Raw genomic sequence first — 22,683 nt, forward strand, 5'->3', positions numbered from 1 at the left:
TCTGGAATTACACACAGTGACAGCAGTTTGAATAACAGGACTTTTAAATCAAGTAAAATCCATGTAAAAGCGGAGTGGGACGGGACACAAAGTCAGGGGAGAACAATAAAAACCGGCTGTGAACTTAGGGGGGGTGTGACTGACGTGTGGATGTTGCCCTTGCACTGACAATCGGGATAGTTCCTGACAATCGGGATAGTTCCTGACAATCGGGACAGTTCCTGATGACAGCAGGAGACACTTTTACCCACATGAAGTGTGTGTTCAAACAGTGTCACAAGCCATACTGAAGCACACAGGACAGGCTTTGGTATAAAACCGACATTACTGTGATTTATTGTCATGAACCATGAACAGCCAAACTAACGCTGTGTCCGAGTCTCTCTTTCGCACAAGCGCACGTGCACGCACCCACACACACACACGCACGCACCCACACGCACCCACACACACACGCACCCACAAATAATAAAAAAAGACGGAAGTGAAATGGAATAATCCAGAGAAGATTAAGGATAAAAACAGTGCTACTGTCACAGAAACATTCAGCTTTGCAAAGAGAGCTCTTATTTACAACGATATTCCAAAATGGGATGGGAGCGAATTGTACAAGCGTAGAGAACAAAAGAAGCAACTATTTACACGTGTGTCTGTAGAGCTGGAGGAACCATCTCTACATTAAATTACATTTCTACAAATAACCATTCAGGATTCAAAAATAAGATGCTAGTGCCCTACCTATAGGTAAGTCCTCACTCAGACCAAGTTCAGAATCAACAGCGCATTCACCTCTCTTGCAGTGCGCACACGCGGGCGGACTCCACGGGCCTTGCACACGCACGCACACGCGCACACACACACACACACACACACACACACACACACACACACACACACACACACACACACACACACACACACACACACACACACAAGCGCTCCTGGGGCAGTGAAGTGGACGACCAGGAGCCTCTTCTCAATCTCTGCACCGAAGCAAAGATTTTCTTTTTTTTTGTTGTTTTTACATGAAGGAATAAAAAAAATAATTCTGTATTTTCTTTTGTACAAAAAGCCATTTTCTTTGCTAAAATGAGCCACTAAATAAACAAATAAATGGTTTAAGAGGACAGACGAAGGACAGAGAACGAGAAATAACTTCAACAGACAAATGGGGTGTGGAAGCTGGAATGGGCTAGATCTTTGGGGGGGGGGTGACTACAAAGTTAAAAGGAGACCGGTACCTCGGCCAGGAGGTGTGAGAGGGTGGTGATGAGCACCGTGATTTGACAGTCATCCTGTGGGAGTCTCCTTGCAGGATCGCTTTAGTCTTTTTCTGTTAAAAAGTAGCCGTCCTGCCTCAGCTTTGCGGACGGGTACTTTGAGGGTATTCACAGCTCATGCCAGTGTGCCTGCCAACTGTGGGGCAGGCAGTTCAGTGCCACCCCGAACCAAGGTACCCTGTGCTGTGGAAAGGGGCCGAGGAGGCCGCGGCTCCCCGTGCACCACTGGGCAGCTGAGGAGGCGTGGCCTGGGACGGCGTGGGCGCGGTCTGCTGGGGAGGAGGCGGGGGCGGAGGAGGGAGCGCCCCCTGCTGGTGGGCCTGGTAGGCAGCGGGTGTGACAGAAGCAGCACTGCTGGAGGCCACCGGGTGGAGGAGGGGCGTCTGAAAGGCCCCCATCGTCTGGAAATGGTGCCCGGTCTGCAAGGGCGGGTTACTGGATGGGGCGGGAGGAGGAGGTGGGGGGGGTGGGGGAGCCTGCTGCAGGGACAGTAACGTGCTGCTCCCCGACTGCTGTGGGGGGGCCTGGGCCTGCGGAGGTGGAGGGGGGGGGCGGCGGCGGCGTGGAGCCCAGCAGGTGTGAGGGGGGAGGGGCCGAGTTCACCAGGAGTGGGTGCTGTTGCACAGGTGCCAGGCTGACATGCAGCATGGAGGGGCCCGGGTGCGGGAGCGGGGGGGGAGGTGGGGGTGGGGCCGCTGAGCTCTGGTAATGCAGGCTGTGGTGCGTCTGTATCAGGGGCTGGGAGCCGGCAACGAAGGGGGCCACCGTGGGCTTATAGCCAGCAAAGGAACCTGTGGAGGTGGCAGCCTGGCCTGGAAACATGGTGGCAGAGACAGAAGGAGCAGGGGGCGGCGGGGGTGGGGGTAGGCCTGCCCCCTGGGGGTTGAATTGGGGAAACGCTGCTGGGCCTGTGGGAGCCTGGGCCTGAGCTTGAGGCTGTCCCAGAAGGAAGGAGCGCTGACTCCGGTAGGGAGAGCCCTGGGGCTGGGCCTTGGGGGAGTGCAGCAGCGAAGGTCCAGCGTACAGACTCTGGGGAGCCCCAGTGGGCCCACTGTGTAGCTTGCTGGGGGTCAGAGGGACCGACTTGGGCCCAGGAGGCTTGCAGGCAAGCTGGATGTTGGAGGTGCGAGGCTGGCTGTCGTTATCATCCTCCTTTCCCGAGCGACCCAGAAACTGAGGCGGCGCACTGGGTCCAGGTGAGCACGGCTAGGAGAAGGGAGCAAGGGAGGGAGACGGAACAGGAGCCGTGAGTCATCCTTGCCACAGCTGTGAACAGTGAGTCACAGTGCAGTAGTGTGGAGCGCCAGGATGGATATCAGTGAAAAGGAAGGGGTCCCTCACCTTGTGTGATTGTGGGCTGCGACAGCTCCGGTGTAAGCCGGGAGAGGGGCACTCCCTCAGAGCCCCCCCATCCGCAACATCGCCATCTCCAGCATCTGGAAGACAGTTCAGGTGGCATCCAATCAGTGGAGGCTTTGGAGAGAAAATCTCACTTCACACAAAAGTCAGTAACAGTTCCAGCATAAACTGCTAAGGATTTAGTAAATAAAGATTATTTTGATAATCGATTAATTGTGTGAGCGATCGACTAATCGATTAGTCAAACCAAATTGAAACCATGGTTTCAAAAAATGTTATAAGGACGAGTTTTATTTAAAAATAACAAAGACATTTAAGTCACAGTGAAAACTTTAGAGATGTTCCCTACACTGTGTAAAGTGATAAAGTGGCATAGAAGCAAAGATGAACCCTAACCCTCCATACTGAGCTTGCCAATACGGTATAGGGCATTTGGATGGCATTTTCAAAGACAATTCTGAAATCCTTGTGATAAAATTTGCGAAGTACAAGTGGGGAGACGGAAAACTGAAGTGTGAGCTGAGCTAAACCCACCGACATTAACTTTGCTAGGTGATGATTTCATTATATGCAAATTTACACAGCAAACCACATCGATCAAAAGAATGGTTGTCAACTATTTTCACTGCCACTTGTTACCAGTTATTAACTGTTTCAGCAGTAGCGAACTAAATAGCTGCTTAGGGCCCAGTGGCCACCAGGGGGCGCCCCTCTCTGATCAGCCTGCCAGAAAGGGAAGGAGGACGACATCATCTAGGTAAATTACATTTTCTTTAGGACCCTGAAAAGGTTTGGGCCAGCGAGTCTGTCTACAGAGGGGAAGGCCTCTCAGACGCTCTCACCGGCGTCCTTGTCCTTCCGGTGGTCGCTCAGCAGCAGGGCCCGCTGGTAGCTGCGCTCCCTGGCCTGCTCCACAGAGGTGGACGACGTCCTGCTCAGACACACAGAAAGGACACGCCTGAGTCCACAGGCACACATGCAGACAGAGACAATGCAGCTTCTGTACACAGACGGTTGCTAATAGCTTCGGATTCTTGCAGACTGAGACACACTTACGTTTACAAATTACACCAAAATGAAGCTCATTTTAAATGCAGTGGCAGAGTGCATGTCTGTGTTTGTCTGTGTGCGTGTGCATACAGGGGACGCGTCTTCGTACCACTGTCCTTCTCGTCCGTCCCTCTCCCCCAGGGACTCGCCGTCCTCGCCGGGCAGGAATGCCTCAGGGCCAGACTGGACGCCCGGCTCTGGAGCCACATCTACAGCGACAGGGCAGCCTTCCACGGCACTGCCACCGCACAGACCCACCAGATGGGGCACCGCAGAGCCAGGAGAGTCGCAGTCCACCTTGGAGCCGCTGCGCTGGGCCTCCCGCTGCCGCTTCCTGTACTCCAGGAGCGACACCTAGGAGCAGACGGCGGGGTGAGTCGGGTGCGACGGGGGAGGCGGACCCCCCAGCTCCAAATCTGCAGCGAACCAGTGCCAAACCTGACACCAATAGCACCACTCACTGGCTCCTCAGCTAAACCAATCAGATCTGTTCTGTCATGTGACCCGATCAGCAAAAGACACCAGAGTCTACATTCAACGTTTGCCTAATTATTTGCTACAACACTTATCACTTCTCACCTTCTTCTTCTGCGGGGGGGTGTGGGTCAGCAGGTCCCCCCCCAGAGAGCGCGCCATGGCCACGGTGCCCCCCTCATCAGTACAGGTGTAGAAGAGCCCCCCCTCCCTGAAACTCAAGCCGGAATCAGCCCGGAAGGCCCCCGGCTCCAGCGTGTGGGAGGGGGTCAGGTCACGTAGATTGGAGTTCACCGTGGAGAAGGGGAGGCCCGCTCCTTCCGGACTCTTCACCCAGGACGGGTATGAGGGGGCAGGGGAGTCCAGAGGGGGTGGGTCCACTGCCCCCTCAAGCCCCACCTCCCCTGGGTCTTCGGGCCCACAGTCCTGGGGCTCTGGGGGCCGGGGACTCTGCGAACCCACGGGCTTTAACTCTTGGGGAGGGAGGTCCAGGCCGCTGGTCCGCAGGGAGGGCGAGGAGAGCAGTGACGGGGAGAGCTCCGCCTGGGGGGCAGGACAGGAGGCTCAAGTATGCTTTGGGGAAGTTACTACACAGCTAAGACACGCAGACGCAGACAGACACACACGCAGACGCAGACACGCAGGCGGAGGTACAGACAGACACACACGCAGACACAGACAGACACAGACACAGACACGTGCACGCAGGCATGCAGACACACAGGCGCAGGTACAGACAGACACTCCTGCAGTCTACCTCCTGGGTGCTGGCTCTCCGACTGCCTTCGGGGGAGCTCTCTGGAGAAGACTCACTCTGAAAAGCCACAAACATCCAAATAAGTCCTGTCTGACGGCACATGCTGGTGTGCGCGTGCAGGCGTGCGAGCGAGCGAGTGTGGGTGTAAGCGTGCGCGCACACTCACCTCTAGGTGGGTGGGGTGAGGCCCCATGGGGGGGCCATGCGGTGCGGTGGCGAGCATGACCTCAGTACCCTGGTCCTCAGAGCGGGGGCGCGGCAGCGCGGACAGGCTCAGGGGGGCGCACGGCATTTCTGGGAGGTCGGGCCGGGTGGGCGTGGCATAAGGGGAACCATAAGGGGTGGAGCCCTCCGACACGCAGGCGTCCAGTGGGCTGAGCCGCCGCTTCTTAAGGGGGGCGGGGAGCTCTGTGGGCGGGGCAAGAGAGCAGCGATCATTACAGCCGCTGCACGACCCTCCGGACTCGGGATGCCCCAGGAGTGGGGAGGGTGCCCCCTTACCAAGTAAAGTGCAGCTGCCGTTGAGGGCGAGCAGGCCGTCCGAGTCGCCGTTGACAGGGGGGCTGGGGGGCCCCTCCCGGGGAAGGGAGAGGGCCGGTCGCCCCGTTGGGCTGGAAGACCCTTCCTCCTCCAGGGCCTGCTTGAGCCAGCGCTGCACAGAGAAGTGGGGGGCAGACATGAGCGGAGAGGCGACCCTGGAGACGCCCCTGCTGGCCCGGGGAGGAGCCCCCGCTTACCTTCTTACAGGAGCCGGACGTAGGAGGGGTCTCTGGGAGCTCGCGGGAACGCCGGCGGGCAGAGGGCACGCCCGGAGTGCCAGGGCTGCGGCCAGACAGGAAGGGCGAGGAGAAGCGGATGTAGTGCTTGGGGGTGCTGTACACCTGGGGGCTGCAGGCCAGGCCTGGCAGTGAGTTCAGCTGCGTGGCCAGAACCTCAGGGTCGCTGCTGATGCGCAGCGGCCGCTCCGGGGGGGGCTCCGGGGTGTGGGCCGGGGAATCCTGCTTCTCCACCATCCACTCGCTCATTAAGTGCTGTGGGGGGCGGGGCGTGGAGAGGGATTAGCCATCACCCCTAGTGATGTCACCCACTGGTTCAGGCTGAGGCTGAAATTCCCAGGCCTGTGACTGTGGTTAAAACCCAACGAAGGCACTCGGCATGACGCAACGGTTGCCATGGTGGTGATGGGCATGATGTGGGCAGAAATGGTACCTTTTTAGTCTTGGGGTACTTGTTAGTGGCACGGCTAGGGGGCGCCGGCGAGCTGCTGTGTGGAGGGGTGTCGGCGTCCGGAGGCTGGGCTGGCGGCGGCTTGGGCTCTGGGAGGGCGGGGGCGGGCTCTTCGCCAGCCTCGGGGGGCGGGGCCTCTGGGCACTCGCCAGGGGAGGCGGGCGGCAGGTCGGAGCAGGCGCTGGCGGTGCGCGTGCGGCGGCGCTGCTGCCCGATGTGGGTGCGGCTCCGCGACAGGCTCTTACGCTGCTTGGCCCGGCTCACCTTGGCAGCGATTGGCTTGGCTGATGGTTCCTCCTTCAGCACCTCCAGCTGGGGCTGGGGGGGGTTAGCCTCTGCCTCGGGAGTGGCAGGCGCCTCCTCCTTGACATCCACCTTGGTGCCGATGCGCTCCAGCGCCTGCTCCCGCCGCTTCTCCCGCTTCTCCATCCGCGCGAAGGCCTGCAGGATGGCCTCCATCTTCCTCTCCTCACGCGTCTGCAAGCACAGGGGGGTGGGAGGGGCACGCAAACAGGCGTCAAGGCTCCCCGCAGTGTGTCCAGGCGGGGGCGCCGGCTGACCGCTATGAGCAGAGGGATGAGCAGCGGGGGAGGGGGGTGGCAGCCATGTGAGGCACAGCAAAAGGGGAATTGATATAAAGAAGGGGAATAAAACAGGCATGTATGGTAAATCGAGTGAGAATGTGCGTGTGTGAGAGAGAGAGAGAGAGAGAGAGATGGATGAAGCTTGGGACTCACAGGGTATCGCTATTCTAAGCAGGACCTTTAAACCTTAATGTGGAGTTTGGCTGGGACAACAGGCCAGCTTGCAGGGGATGCTGGGGGGGCAGAGCGTGTGCCCGATAATGTGCCCTGGGACACTCAGGCCGCAGTGAGGTCATATGCTTCCCTGCCCCCCCAGAGAAAAAGAATAGTTTGACCTAAATTTACTCCCACAGATGGCATACATAGAACTGTTTGGAACGAGGGGAGGCGCACTGCATGCTGGGACATGTACCGATGCATGCTGGGAAAGGTCACTGCTTACAGTCAGTGCTTTGAAGTAGCAGTTGCAGGCTAAGAGTAAAAGCTCAGTGACAGAGAGCCAGATACCTGCCTTCCCAGAGTAACCACCATACCCATGTGAGAGGCACCTTCCAAAGAGCCCAAAGCAGCGGGGGGCACCAGCAGCAGGCGTGGCCGTTTGCGTGGCTAACGAGTTAGCATCACCCAGTACCATTTCAGAACAAAGCAGGATCCCAGGGGCACTGATAACGAGGGCAATAGGAAGCAAGGTGGAGGAGAGGAGAAAGGCTCAGCCAGGGGGGCGAGAGAGCAGGGGCGCACCAGTGGATGGCCTGGGGGGCTCTACGGACACCTCACACCCCCAGAGGTGGTACAGCCACCCCGAACTTACCATCTTCCTCCTCCTCTCTGCAATCTGCTCCTCTGACTCCATCTCTACTTCACTGCTAATGCAGGTTCTCTCTTCTATGTCCTCAATTAACTCAGGCTCCTGTAAGAGGGGAGAGGGGGGGCTTTATCACAGCTGTGCTGTCAGTCTGGCTACAGACTAGAGAGAGGTGGTGGGGGGGGGGGGGGGGGCAACGCGTAAAATCCACCACTACGGGACTGTGCACGTCACGGCTGTGACAGATCCGCTCCTCCCATAGTGCTTATGAGACGGACTGCTCAGTAAAGCACAGCTCCTGTCAGCCTGGCCTGTGGAGACCCTCGGCCTTAAGGCCTGTGGAGACCCTCAGCCTTAAGGCCAGCCTCACCTCGTCCCCGATTTGGACGGCCTTCCCTACGAGAGATCATACGGTACCCCGGGGCTAGGAAGGATGTCCCGCTGGTGAACACTGCACGCGCTCAGTCCCATACGCACCAGCTGGCGTATACCACAGCCGCCTGACACCCTCCAGAGATCCAAGCAGCTCCCACTCCCCCCTCACCCCCCCCACAGGGGGCCAGAAACACAAGAGATGACGAAAGAGTGAGCGTGACCAAACAAGGCGGGTGTATGGCATGATGTAAGCGTTGGCGTGACGATGACGGCGTGATGAGGGCGGCGGGTGTCGGGGCATGTACCTGGTTGTTGGAGATGGAGAGGCGCAGAGGGGACATCTTCCTGTGCTTGGCCTCGCCGGCCGCCTTGCCCTTGGCCCCCTCGTAGTCCAGGGACACGTTCTGGTTCTGGGCCGTCTCGCTCTCCTGCTCGCGGGGCGCCTCCTTGTCCCTGCGGCCGCGCCGGCGCCGCGACTCGAGGCCGGAGCCCAGGTTCTCCGTGGGTTCCGTGTTGTGCCTGAGCACCGGACACTCGGGGTTCCCCCTCAGACACGCGCAGTCCACCTTGTACTTGCTGCGAGGATTGGGGTACGGTAAGCAGGAGGGGGGGTTATGATGGCATGTGTGCGTGTCACGGTGGTGTACATCACAGGTGCTATGCGTGAGAGCCCTCACCAGCTGCCGTAGTCATAGTCGAAGTCGATGGTGATCTCGCTGCCCTTGGTGATGGGCTTTACCGAGTAGATGAACAAGTGCAGGGTACCGCCCTCGATGGCGTGCCGGACCTAGCGACACGGACGGGGTCAGAGGGGGCCACAGGGGGGCGCCGCATGCCAGTGGCCAGTGGGGCAGCGGGGGACCTACCTCTGCGTTGGGGGTACAGGAGCGGCGGATGAAACGGGCCTCATTGCCAAAGCTGCGGGCATCCACACACATCTCCAGCCCGTGGAATTTGGAGTAGAAGAGTACGAATGGGTAGGGCCTGGAGATACCCAGAGAATGGGGGGGCGGCTCGTGAGACAGGGACAGGCTGAGGGGGGCATCCAGAGCGACGAACAGATACTTGGACAAAGAGTCTACAGGTCGAAGACGAAAATCCAGCACTTCCCAACAGCCAGGCGGGAAGGAGCCTGTGGCACTGGCCTGCCCCCTACAGGTCGAGCAGACAAACCCCAGGGCCCCTGGCCCAGCCGACCTCACCTCTTGAAGAAGTAACCATTAGCCTCGAACTGCTGCCGCAGCATGAACTTGCCGCGGTACTCGATGATGAGCGCGTCCGCTGGCAGGTCTCGCACTGCCTTCAGGATCTTCTTATTCCTCTGCATCTGACTCTGAGAGACGAGAGCAGAGGTCAGTGCTGAGGGGGTGGGGGCCCTACACACACACGGGGGTCGCTCCAGTGCGGCCGCACCTCCACCGGCGGCTTGAAGGAGGCGCTGTGGCTGCTGCAGTCGGCCGCCTTGGCCTCCGACGGCCCCTTCATGCTCAGCAGGAGCTGCATCTCCTCACTGTAGCGATTGCTGCCTGCCTCCTCATACTGCTCCACCCAGGACTTGATCGTGTTCTCCCACAGGGAGGGCGAGTCCGTGGGCTCCACCTCAGGAGCGGTGCCCTGGCAGGAGAGGAGAGGAGAGGAGGGGATCTCTCAGTGCAATCCTGAAGGGACAGGCAGACACCCCTTCAATGGTTCACCACAGGCTCGCGAGTGTCGATGCGAAATGGCACCTACTTTCACGCGGGAGGACTTCCTGGACCCCTCACGAAAAGCCTGTGGGAGAGAGAAGCAGAGCGAGGTCAGGACCGCGGTCGGCTCTCCCCACACAGCTGCACACGCATGCTGGGGCGCCCGCACCTTCTTGGCCCTCGCAGGGGCTGCAGGCGGCTCCTTGTCCACGCTCTTCTTGCGCTTCTTCTCGGCCTGCTTGCTGGGCGTGCGCGCTGTGCTCAGTGCGAGGCTGGCCGCCGTGTGCTGGAAGGCCGTGTACAGCTCCAGCGGCACCTCGTCCCCACTCTCTGTGGCGCTGGTGTCTCCATCTGCCGAGGCACGACGTGCAGACGACTGTCAAAGCCACCCGGAGCCATGGGCACTCACGCCGGAGCAGAATATGAACCCGCGACCCTGCGATTCTGCACCAGCGATGTCGCGCGGTTTCCACTTTCGAGGACAATTTAAATGTTGTGGCACAGCACAGACCACTGGGTGGCAGTGTGACACAGCTGAGACCAACCAACGTTTAATACACGTGATTTTAAAATGCATTAAAGTACATCTCTTTAATTTGCGTAGCACAAACCAAAATGAAGATAAAATAACACAAACTGCATAGTTATCTATTGCATAGAAAAGCATGGTTCTAATTATTATTTTTGATCCGACTGTTTCCAGAAAACTCCTCTCAAACTGAGGAGCAGCAGTAATGTGTCGATGCAGGTTTCCACCACACGGGGCAGCGTGACGCCCTCACCCGACATGTTGTCCCTCTTCCGGGTCTGCAGCAGGATGGCCCGCTCGCGGTCCAGGCTCCGCGGCTGGCAGCGCTCACACAGGTACGTCTCAGGAATGTGCTGCCGGTCGATGCCCATGCAGTCTATGTGCTGCCACACACTGGTGAGGCAAAGGGAGCATCAGGAGACAGAGTGCGAGTGTAAGAGTGTGTGTGTTGGGGCATGTCACCATGGGAGGGACACCAGGTGGATGGCGACCAGGGGACCTTGTGCAACAGCTGATGGGGGGGAAATGGGAGCTGCCAGGCAAACGGCAGGGGGACGAAGGTTCAGGGGGGGGGGGGGGGGCCTCCTCACCTGCACTTGTCGCAGCAGATCATGTAGCCGTCGTCGTGGGTGAAGCCACAGATGCAGCGAGTGACATCGGCCCCATAGCTGCTGTCCTCTGAGGTGCTGAGCGTGGTGCCGCGCGACGCCTCGTCCTGGGGGCCAGGCACAAACAGGCTCTCGCTGGCACGGATCAGGACGGCCGGGGGCGAGGCTGGCGGTGTGGGTGGGGGCCGCGCGCCGTAGTTGTGGTCCTGAAGGGAAGGCGGGGAGAGCCATTGAGCGCCGCCAGGCGATGGTGATGTTTAACGAAAGGAGCTTACATATGTGGGTCAGCCAGGGGGCGCTCTACTCACAGCATAGGGCAGGCCGACGTAGCTGTGCGTGGGCTGAGAGCTGCTGCTGTAGCCCTGGTGCGGGTAGCTGTACTTTACCAGCACAGAGCTGGCCTCCACTGATTCAGGCCTGCTGGACAGAGAGGCCGGGGTTAGGGGGGGATATGGGACGAAAGCAAGCGCCCAATCACAGGAGCCGTGACACCAGTGCGCAGGGCGCTGCTTTCAAACAGGTCCAGTCTACAAGCACTACAACCTGGGAATTTTAGGGAGAGGCTGGTTAATCTCCAAAATCAAATGATACATTATCAAGCCAAGCCCCAACGTTCATGAATTCTGATCCCATATGAAAGAAATGGAAACTGTCCCGCCAATCAATCCACACCCCCCCTCCCCCAAAGTACATCAGTCTGGGATCATTAAAAGGATGGGAACCCCTGCCGAGAAACGTTTTCAGACTCACGGTAGGATAAGCTAACCACACCAACATGAAGCTCAGCTGGGGGGGGGCGGGGGGCCAAACAGAGAACATGGCCGATGTGCGTGACCAGCCCCGTCCTCCGCTGACTGCAGGGTGTCGACACAGACTCTAATCTGCTTTTTATCTGGGCAGTTTGAATAGGGGCCTCTATTTGTTGGTGCCGCATGGCCTCCCAGCGGACATGGTCACACACCCGCACGGCCGAGTGAAGCTGGAGAAATTCACCTGCGTGGTTAATGGATTCATGCCACCTCTACCAAGAAATGTGCGTTCACACTAAACACACAAAGCCTCGGGCTGCTGAAACAGCAAAGCTAAAGAATAAGTACTCAGACCGTGATACGGAGACTAGCCTGTCCATCAGATGGTTTTCTGAGCAGCTGCTACTTACGGAAAACTGCCAGAATATTCCAGCCTGCAGTTTTAATAAACACACAACCAGACCGGCAAAACAGCAAATGTGTCAAAGGAGAGGGTAGTGAGGAAGCAGACACACACACAGTTACCCAGAGCAGAGCAAACCTAATGAGCACAGCTCTTAGCCTGGCCTTCCTTGTGTCCCCATTAGCACAGCGAGTGGGACTCATATACTGAAACAAGCAGCTGACAGGCAGCCCTGACGGGGTCACTATGGCGATCGCTTGACGGTGCGATGTCAAGATCTCACCGGTGGCGTGACATAGCGCCCCCCCCCCCCCCCCGCGCACCTACTGCTTCCCGTCTCGGTCTTTGGGACCCGAACCTCAGCCCCGGACCCGCGCTGCTCCTCTCCTCGTGCTGCTGCCACTTCCTGTAGCACGAATCGCAGCCGTGGTGAAAGCGAAAGTGTGCGAGTAGTGCAACGCCCCAGGGGCAGCGTCGGGGGCACGTCACGGCACGCAGGCACGTCACGGCATGCGGGCACGCTGCTGACGCAACCTCCTCCCACTCAGTGACTGTGCTTCACGAGAGCCTCCTGCTACAAATAGCCTCACAGTGCACGCTTGATGCAGGATGCTCGTGGCGGCCCTCCCAGGACACCTCAAGATAACGACAATGTTCTCCAAGGGGCCATAATGGATGGGGGCAGGTCTGTACAACAGAACTAAAAAGACCAATACGATAAAATAACCACAGCTAGAGTAAAATCGAAATGGTGACTGTTAAGAGGGAATAAAGATTCGCAAGAGAAAGACGACAAGAGGAATAAGAGCAGCGGTGGAGGTGGCGGCTCACGGACCGGCGGCCCGGTCCCCGTCACTCAAATCGAGAATAGCAGGCGAGGGCTGGGCGCGATAAAAATAGCACAGGGACTCATTTCCAGAAAAAGCGTACTACTCGGAGCATGCCACGACGAGCGAGAAGGGCCACCGCCTAAACACCCAGCCCCCTCTTACAGGCAGAACCAGAAGACACCTCTATCTGTCCCCAGCCATGTCGCAGGCCGGCTAACGGCACAAGATGTGTCACATTCAGACACCTTTGGGCCATAGGCTGCCCTCTGCTTAAACAGATTTCGACCTGCACCGCTTGAAAATTTCCTGGGGGGCTGCGGGAAAGCAGTCCAGGAGACAAGCCCGACATCTTGCAAACTCTCACTTAGTGGGCAGGGAAAATTACATCCAGGGAGGCACGATGGCTCAGAAAGAAGCTCTGTTGCCTCACAACTCCAACATCCAGGGGTTTGAATCTCACCTCCTCAGTGTGTAGGGTTCGCCCTCCCCCATCACACGCATCTCGAACGGGTACTCCAGATTCAGACATGCAGTCCAACAACATCTGAAAATTGCCCATAGTGTATGAGTGTGAGTATGCACACCTATGTGCCCTGTGGTGGACTGGCATCACCCAGACGTGCCCCTGCCGGATGACACAATCGTTTCTCTTCACCTTTTGATAAAAGCCTTAATTTTTATATGAATTTAACAACAGCTTTTACAACTAAATTTCTGATTTCTGTTACACAAAGATAAAGAATGCATGTTTATGTCACTCCAGCCAAAATTACGTATGAAACACCCCCCACACCAGATCTCGGCATGGTCCATAAACAGGTGTGGTCGATTCTCTGGCATAAAGACCAGCTTTTCAGAGCTGACAAGAAGAGCACAGCACGTCAGCGCAGATTGGCCCACAGGGTTAGGGAGAAGGTGGAGGTGGTGGGGGGGGGTGCGGAGGTTCGCTCACTCTGAGCCGGCAGCCATGTTCAGATACGAGGAGTCGCTCACGTCCTGCCCTACTGGGACCCCTATGCTCATGACGTTCTCTTCTGAGAAATCCTTGTCCTACTGAGTCCAGAGCGTGGGGATCCAAAAGATGGAGGCATTCCAGCCGCAGCGCTCATTGCAGACATCTAAGTGCATCCACCAAGCCTGCAAAAAGAACAGAAACACAGAGGGTTACTACTCACGTCCAGCATGACACACACGTACTGCGATTTACCTGTGTGAAGCTTCCAGTGCAGCTCAAACTCATTCAAGAAAAAATGAAGAGAGCTCAGGCTCTTAGCTCCAAACAAACACAATCATTACTCAGAAAGGCCATCGTTATCAATTCCAGACTTTAGTGACACAACAGCAGTTACCTTTTTTGTCCACTAGAGGGAACCAAACTTACAAAAATCAATTTAAACAAGCCAAACAATATAGTTGCCAGTTTTCCTAGCAGACTCATGCATTCTTTCACCCTCTCGCTCACACACACACACACACACTCCTACAAAAGTTCAATCATAGCCAAATGCCACCTTGTGGCTGTCAATCTTTTTTGCCCATATGAAATATATCCTTAAACACTCAAAGAAGTCTGCCGTCAGAAGAGATGTGAAGGCAGGGGGAATATTGGTCAATAAAAAGCTAAGAAAGGTTGACACACTGTACAAGTGTACACACACATCCAAACCATCTCTGGCAATGGTCCCAATAGTAGGGATTGCCAGGGACAGACTGCGGGTCTGCAAACTCTCACTCCGAAATGAGTGACACGCTTACACGACGGTATCAATGCCATGTTTCTACGAGCCTGCCTAGAGTAGGGCGGACCGGCCCCCACACATCCTGCCAATGCTATAAATCAATACGATTCGGGATGCTGACAGATGTACACACCAAGCAGCGGGAACACCAGCCTTCATTCGCCCATGGAGGCAGACAAGCCGCTGTCTATGCGGCGGCCAGCAGGGCTCATTGCCACCACAATGGAATCTTTCAATCCAGGTCGTTCTACTCGGTGAAATGACTTGAGTCGCAAATAATCACGTCTCCCATTGGCAGGAGGACGCAGGTGAGTCTGTCTGAATGCTTCTGCGTGAATGACATTCCAAGTTACACACACAGGCACAAAACTTCGAATGGTGTATCAAACTCAAACATACAGTTACTTCCTCTATAATGATGCAAGGATGATTAACTGCAGCCCCTGCCCAGTTTCATCTGATTCACATCCTATATTTAAGACCATATTGGCTGCATTGCTAAAAATGCTTCGGTTTAGCCATAGAGGTATATTGCGTTGCTCTGTTAAAGACATCAGCCAGCTGGTTCAGGAACTTCTCACCAACCAACAAAACAGCAGCCAGACTCCAGACTGGAGGCGGGACCAAAGTAAAACTGTCCCATGGCCTTTCAAAGCCTCCACAGGTTTCCGCGCAATAAAATCGCTTCCCTCTGAAACCACCAGTCCGTACTTCAAACAAGGGAAGCCTGCTGTCACTGGTTAAGAATGTGAACACACATGCTATCAAATTAATGGTTCACTGTATATATGTGTGTGTGCGCGTGTGTGTGCATGTAAGAGAGTAAGAGGGAGAGAGAGAAGGTGGTGGTGGTGGTGGTGGTGGGGGGGGGCGTAGTGTAATTGGGACTATTAAAGAGACATTCCGAAAGGCCCGCCAACCCACCCACCCTATAAGACAGCATTCTTTTACTCGGAGCCACACAAGGATTGTGCCCCCAAAACAGGGTGGGAAGTGGGGAGAAAGCGGGTGGGATTTCGGCAAATACATGAAATACATGAGATGACCAGCAAAGCAGGATCTATGCTTCACTGCCCCCCCACAACGCTGTCAGTCACATGTGAGAAACAGCAGCGCCAGACGTGTAAGCACACAAGTACACACACTCCTGCAGCACTCGACCCCCCCCCAGTCTGGCCCAGTTACGCGCTCACACTACACACTAACTCTCGCTCTCCCTCTCCCTCTCGCTCTCTCTATACTCCACTTCCAAGGTCTAGGATGGAAAAGCAACATTACTCATAATTAAAAGGGAGCTAAACGTCAGCATGTGGAATTATCTTAAATCAAGATGTCTGCCGATTCACATGGGGGGGGGGGAATGGACATAAAGTCACCTGGATAATCATAAGATGGGAGCTTGCAGACTCACTCTCACTGCCCCCCGCCCCCCATCTATTATTATTTCACAGGAGTACAGTACCTCCAAATGGGGGGGGCTGCCCAACCATCTGCATGAGGGATCAGAAGTTAGACTGCAGGGGCAGGAACAAACAATCTCCTAAATGGATACCAGAGACAGGAATTCCTTTTGTAGAGCTTGGGTGGCAGAGAAGTGTGATTGGAGGTTAGAGCTGAGCATTTGCAAACAATCCTATACTCCTTATACAACTACCCCCCCCCCCCCCAAAAAAAAAAAAAAAAAAAACCTCTACTATAGCACAAGTCATTTAGAATTACAGAGGTAGTTCACCACACAGAGACACACACACACACACACACACACAAAAACAAACAGACACACACACACTGCAGCGCAACAGGCCAGGCTGAGCTAAACTGCTCAAGCAACTGAATAATCGTCTCCTCCCCACACGGCCAGATGGGTAATCCCACAATCCTCTACTCCGGGAGGAGATCAGGCAGCATGATCTCTGTGGAATCCCAGCAGAACAAGGTCCTGTCCTGGCTGCCACCTTTTACTGGAGTTAAGCAAAGACAAGTTCAAGGCCTTGTTTTAGGGACTGCCTGTGGACTACCAAGATTCTGGCCAAAAAACTTAATCCAATAGTACTTAAATAAAAATAAACATAGGTGAGACAGATACAAGGTACGAGTATCCAATAATGCTGCCACATTCAAATGCATGCTCTACAGAGCACACTAACCCAACCCAGCAGACAATAATGGCCCATGGCCAGCTCTACCAGTCGGGCACCGAAAGCACACAAATGGAGCAGCAGGGTTTGACTACATATCCCATGATGACCCTGGCTACTGACAACTGCATGTCTCCCTCTCCCTCTCACTCACAAGCGCGTTTGTATTCACATCTTTGTGAGAACTCTCCATTCGTTTCTATGGGAAAAACCTAATCCAAACAATGAGAGCCCTAAGCTTAACCATAAGTAACCAAACAAAATTCAAGACTTTTGGCATTTTTGGTATTTTGACTGCAATCACAGATTATCATAAAATTCAGTTTCCACTTGTGAGGATTGAAAAGGTGGTCATAACAGGTTTTTAACACATTGTGGACAAATGTCCCCACAGTGTTATATAAACATAAACCACACACTTCTGCACTTTGCAGTCTTCATGACTAAACATTCAGTATTTAATCCTTTAAAAACAAGAAACAACACATCGCCTTTATTTCCAGGAGGCACCTGGGCAGAACACCATGCCATAGTTTGTCCTTCTGAGCCTTCCAGACAAAAACCTCCACAGTGAAGACCTAAGAGAGCCCCGCAAGCCCTGACATCCGATGTGCATGTCACGGCATAACGGAGAAGACGACACACCTTCACTCAGCTGCGCGACACTGCGACTGCGCTCTTGAATTGGACCTTGGATACGTCACCAGGCTGTAGCGTTCTTATAGAGCATACAACACCCAAATACCACATTCTAGTTAACTTGTGCTATTTCACCTTACAGTTCTAAACAAACCACACTTATTTAACAAAAAAAAGATCCAACAGAAGTCGGTAATAAGCTGCTACAGAGGGCCCAATAAGAGCCGGCTACCTGAGCCACATTTCCCCCAGTGCACTGCCCGTACGAAGGGGTGGGTTTTGTCAGCCCCGGCCTCTCACTGCGTTTTGTCAGCCCCGGCCTCTCACTGCGTTTTGTCAGCCCCGGCCTCTCACTGCGTTTTGTCAGCCCCGGCCTCTCACTGCGTTTTGTCAGCCCCGGCCTCTCACTGAGAAAAATAAACCAGTGAGCATGACTGATGCAAAGTAGGCAGCATGCCGGCCTCAGCCCGGGATCCTGGGAAGGTTAGGGGGACGCCAACAAGTTTCAGTTTCTCCCCCATGAGGTCCATGTCAGAAACCATCAAATGCCTCCCATGACATAATGCTTCATCAAGAGAAAACGCACTGAGTTGTGTAATGCACATAATATATTCACGGGGGCGGGGGGGCTCTAGACTTTGTTTCTGCATATGTGTATAAGAAATTTAAAGGATTTGGGAAAATGAGAGGAAGGAGCCCAACCTCCAGCTCTCAGGAAAAATGTGAAGACACAGCTCCCACTTATGAGCGGCAGGCTGCTACTGACAGACAGGGCACGCTCAAAACTGACGCAGTAAATCTGCTCCGACCTTCACCCGCCTGTCCCGTATCCCGAAAACACGGCAAAACACCAGAGGAAACCGAAAGCCAGTGAGAACTCCACACTGTGCACCATGGGCCGAGCCGCGGATCGCACGCCGGACGTGAATGACCTTCAGCCAAAAGAGCTAAGGCATTTTAACTGACTGGCCGAGCTAGCATGCCTGTGTCACCGATGAGGACGGGGGTGAGGGGAGAGGGAACCTCGCAGCAATCGACATCACCAGCCCAACACAAAACAATAGGAGCTCCCAAACTGTGCACAAAACAAGCCTGAAGTAGAATTAGGGGAGAATTGTGAGCATCCACCAGAAGTTGGGCTGGAGCTGGACGCCGAAATGCTGGCAAACCACACATCCAAATTAACCAAACCTGCAGCCTTTTCTTTTCCTGTTCGTTTCAAGTGAGAGTGGCCCCACACTGCGATACAGGGGAAAGGGGGGAAAAACTAGTCTGGCAACAACATAAAACCAGCATTCTTATGGAAGCTGCCAACGTTTGTGCCACAGAACTGTATCCAACTTGCCTCACAAGCCAGCTAAAGACAAACAGAGCCAACAGAGTCCTTACAGGGGAGTTGGGAGCTGGAGTAGGAGGCGGTGGGGGACGAGGTGCGCATTGTTTAAGGCCTGTGCAGTTATGACCATCAGCAAACCGCAGTTACAGGATTAAAAACCCAGAACACATTCCTTGCATACTGCAGAAAGTTCTGGGGTGATGCAAGCAGGATGCTGCTCTTCGAAATAATAATCAGAAATGCTACCAGTTTACTAAAAAACTGCTCCTTTTGTGTGATGCCTAGGTCTGTGGAATGGGCGCAGTTTCTTCTCACGTATCTGGGGATCTGCAGCACTACTCCTGCTGCTTCACAACCCCTCCAGACCCACCTGTGAGGCAGACAGTGATGCTAACAGATGCTAATAACTCAAGCCGCCCCAGTGACAAAATTCTTTTCTTGTTGAAATAAAACCATGACTGACAATTGAAATTGATAGCTTGGTCAGTAAATACAAAGGATGTACCACCAAGGTGCTGTTTATTCAAACAACCAGGATTCCAGGTCCCCCCACAGCGTAGTATCTCAAAAGGCTAATATAGAAAACACAAATAAATGTGTCACATTTGAGTCTCTCACAACATGAGGAAGACTCACGTGCTCAAACAGCGGCCCAAGTATAAATTACAAAGAGAAATGTATTGAGAAACTCTAAAAATTCATTGCTGCACATAATCATCGCTGAAACTAATGTATGATCCCTGGTTTGAGCCAATTGGACCATTTGGGTACAACAATTACATCATTTTCATCTCTTCCATTTTAATCCCGCACTTCCATATGTGCAGCCTGAATGTCATTAAGCACTGTATCCTTGGCCTCTGGCTTTCACCTTCCTGGAGAGAGTGACACAGACTGCAAACCACAACTGTAGCTTGTTCCAGCATTAGGTCAATCCTGGGTAGGGGGTGATGTCTGAAGGACAGACCAGGCTACAGTCTAGCGAGGCAACCCGACTTTATGCTTATGTGCATAAACGAAACTCGGAATGACAATCATCGTAGTGTACGCAAGAAAGAAAACAGCCATTTTAAATTGGGTTTATTAAAGACAATAAAAACACGAAATATCACAGATTCACCGACAACAATGTGAAGGTCCCAGCAGACCGTTTTCGAACAAACACCATGTATGCAATAGCCTTGATAAAAATCACAGAATCATCTCTTTACGTATTATCACAAAAATGCCTTTACGGTGCACGAATCGTTAAAATGTGGTACATTTCGGGGGGGCGTGACCCAACAGCCACATTACGTTATGTTTCCATTTCGTGCGAAATAAACCGTTTAAATACGCATGCAGCATGCCGACCAATGTCCTCAGACACATCCCATGTTAAGAAACTGGTCTCTTTCTTCCCTTAAACGCGACAGATCCCGAAACAGCCCCTCAAACGGCCTTTTGCGGGATTCTCAAAAGATGTAGTAACGTCTTCATGTGCGTGTCGGCGCTGCGGAGAGCCCGACCAGCAGCAGGGGTGTGGAAGGATGAACGGATTAAATTACCATATCATCGACCCCGGCCGCCATCTTTACAGCCTTTTCCTGGAGACAGACAGCAGGGGAATCGTGCGGAAGGCAGCGAAAGCAGCCGCCGGCCATTGAAAATGTACCACTTTAGGCGGCATTTTCGCGTCGTCCGGAATATACAAACATGGAACTCGGCCCAGTCCGACCGACTCCGGGATCAGAAACGTAATCTGCGTTAATGCTTCGCGTAGCCGTCCCCCACCGCGCTTTAGGTCTTTAAAACCGTACGACGCAGGTATGTACATCCAGTCGTCGTCGAAATGCAGACCAGCGCGTCCACATAAGGACCATGGGCGGAGGAGAGCCCAGACCCAGGCCACCGGCAGCTGTTTCCACGAATCACGCGTCGCCTCCCGTCCTCCGAAGGTGTGCATGCACTAAGAGAAAGGCGCCCAGCGGCCGCCACTCCACTGTCTTCTTCCCCCGTACAGCCTCCGAGGCTCCCCTCCCCCACGGACGCCATCCCGGACGATCGGCTCGGCCGAGTCCGGATTAAGGGTCGAAATGTCACGGGTGTGAAAAGCAGCGGGGACCCCGGCGGTCTCCAGCGACACCCTGCCAAAGTCCGCCGCCCAGCGACTGACAGCACAGATTCGAATCCGACTCCATATTAACAGACACGTCCGACCCTCCCTTTCTGTTATATTATTGTTTTCGTGGCACCATGGCGGGCTTTAAGTGGCGTTCGGCTCCGTAACCGACCACCGCACCGCAGACGTAGCTCTCAGTTCTGGATACAGTAACTATGTAAACAAGGGCGCCCTCGCCGAGCGCTGCGCACCTCCCCTGCGCCTCAAAGACGGACATCACGGAGCCCAGGGCCCCCTGCTAGTGTTCGGCTTACCGACCCGAGTTCACACTCGCCCGGAGTCCCATATCGAACAGCCAGCGACGCTCCTGCATGCCGCGTCCTCCATGCCCTGGTCCTCCGCTATGGCTGCGTGAGACGCCAGCAGGCCGGCCGAAACGAAGCTTTGCACTGCTTGTCGCTCGCAGGAAGCGAGTCGCACTCCGAGCTCCGCGCGTCGCAGACGCACCTCCGCAGCACTTTAAAAATATATACATATTTTAACGGTGTCCGAGCGTGTCAGTGCCGTTACGGAGCTGGCTGGCAGGCAGAGTCCGGGCGCGCTGCCCTTCCCGCGGACCGTACGGCACAATCCCCTGGGTCAGCTGGACCCAAATTCGCGCTGTTATTATCCACAAAGGCCGTGTTCGGAGCTGCTGCGGTAAACGGAGAAGCCCTAGCGGGGTGTTGGGGGCCGTCACGGCGGTAACGGCTACGGCTGGCTAGCGCAGCTAGCAGGCTAACTCGGGCTGTAATTTGATGAGATCCCCTGGTGAAAACTACGTGGCGCGGCAACGAAAAAGGGGCTTCGGCTCCCTCCTGCAACCGTAAGCGTTCTGACTCACCGTTAATGTCCACTGTAGATGAAAGGAAGAAAGGAACCGGGGACCCGGTGAGACCCCGCCGCCCTCGCCTCCACACAACCAAAACAATACTACCGTCTCCACTGCGGATCTTCAAAGGGGGAAATGTTAATGCAACTCAACCCCTCACCTTAAAAAAATAAAAAATAAATAAAAGGAAAAAAGCTCAACAACTCCTTCTAATTCTTTTCAACGTCACTCCCAAGCTAGTATTTTGGGTTTTCACACGTCCCGAACCGTTTAATTCCCTGTCCTACCTTTAATGACTGATAGAAACTGTATCCACTCTCCTGTCTCTTTTCCCTTTGCAAAAATGGCGGCTCAGGCAGGACCGCTGTGGCTCCGCCCCCTCCCCCGTGAGCCCCCCTTCACTTGTTGGGCCCCGCCCCTACGCCCTGCGGGGTTCACCCAGTCTCAACCGCAGGGGCGCCCTCAAAGCAGAGTTCGTCGTCAAAAGCGCGTTCACGAGCGACGAAGGACAGATGCCCGGTTAGAGAGAGAGATGGGTGAAGCGAAGCAGGAGGTTGAATGATCCCATTTGCCGTAAATGAGCACCTATTCGAATGCTTGCATCTTTTGTGCTTGAGGTACTTACATGTACAAAATTGAGACAAGAGATATCTGCTCTAGTAATGCATTCTTGTTACGCAGAATGTTTAAACGAGTGTGCCTTTTATTCTTTTGTATAAAATATCATTACTTTACTTAGCATATTACACTTAAAGCAACTAAATATTCAACGTTTTCCCGTTGCCCTTTGCCAATTTAAAGATTACATTTGTTCAAATACAAACGGGAAAGTAGGCTGTGGGAGAGGGATTCATTTTGAATATTCATTAATCATTTTGCTGTTTTGACAGAGCTCAGAATACCGGTACACAGATCAGTAACATCATGTTGCTTTATATGACACTGTAGCATTAGAGAAATCGAGTTCATGTTACACAATGTAGCTAAACCAAGAGAAATAATACTTCTCTCAACTATCAGAGATTCCTGCTTCGGTTACCACTCACTGGAGTAGTCAGGATCAATGCAACCGGTTAGAATGAGGTCAATATTCAAATATAGCCACATGTTAAGTAATGTGTGAAACATATGAAGCAATAAAGCA

General features: G+C 54.4%; 1 protein-coding gene across 1 annotated transcript; it reads right to left on the minus strand.

The window, feature by feature from the left end:
- Window positions 1–306: 306 nt before the first annotated feature.
- Window positions 307–21,895, minus strand: kmt2e (lysine (K)-specific methyltransferase 2E). The gene is given in 25 exon segments (XM_049019605.1): window positions 307–1,834; window positions 1,836–2,486; window positions 2,622–2,716; window positions 3,482–3,570; window positions 3,799–4,043; window positions 4,269–4,706; window positions 4,921–4,977; window positions 5,087–5,328; window positions 5,422–5,572; window positions 5,658–5,951; window positions 6,130–6,624; window positions 7,543–7,641; window positions 8,217–8,487; window positions 8,589–8,698; window positions 8,778–8,895; window positions 9,114–9,244; window positions 9,325–9,525; window positions 9,643–9,681; window positions 9,766–9,947; window positions 10,379–10,518; window positions 10,716–10,939; window positions 11,042–11,150; window positions 13,176–13,259; window positions 13,668–13,852; window positions 21,552–21,895. Coding segments are annotated over 24 exon segments (4,938 nt in total). The 5' UTR covers window positions 13,739–13,852; window positions 21,552–21,895; the 3' UTR covers window positions 307–1,432.
- Between the last annotated feature and the right edge of the window lie 788 nt (window positions 21,896–22,683).

This window comes from Brienomyrus brachyistius, chromosome 1 (assembly GCF_023856365.1).
Source record: "Brienomyrus brachyistius isolate T26 chromosome 1, BBRACH_0.4, whole genome shotgun sequence".
In the NCBI taxonomy this organism is placed as follows: Eukaryota; Metazoa; Chordata; class Actinopteri; order Osteoglossiformes; family Mormyridae; genus Brienomyrus; species Brienomyrus brachyistius.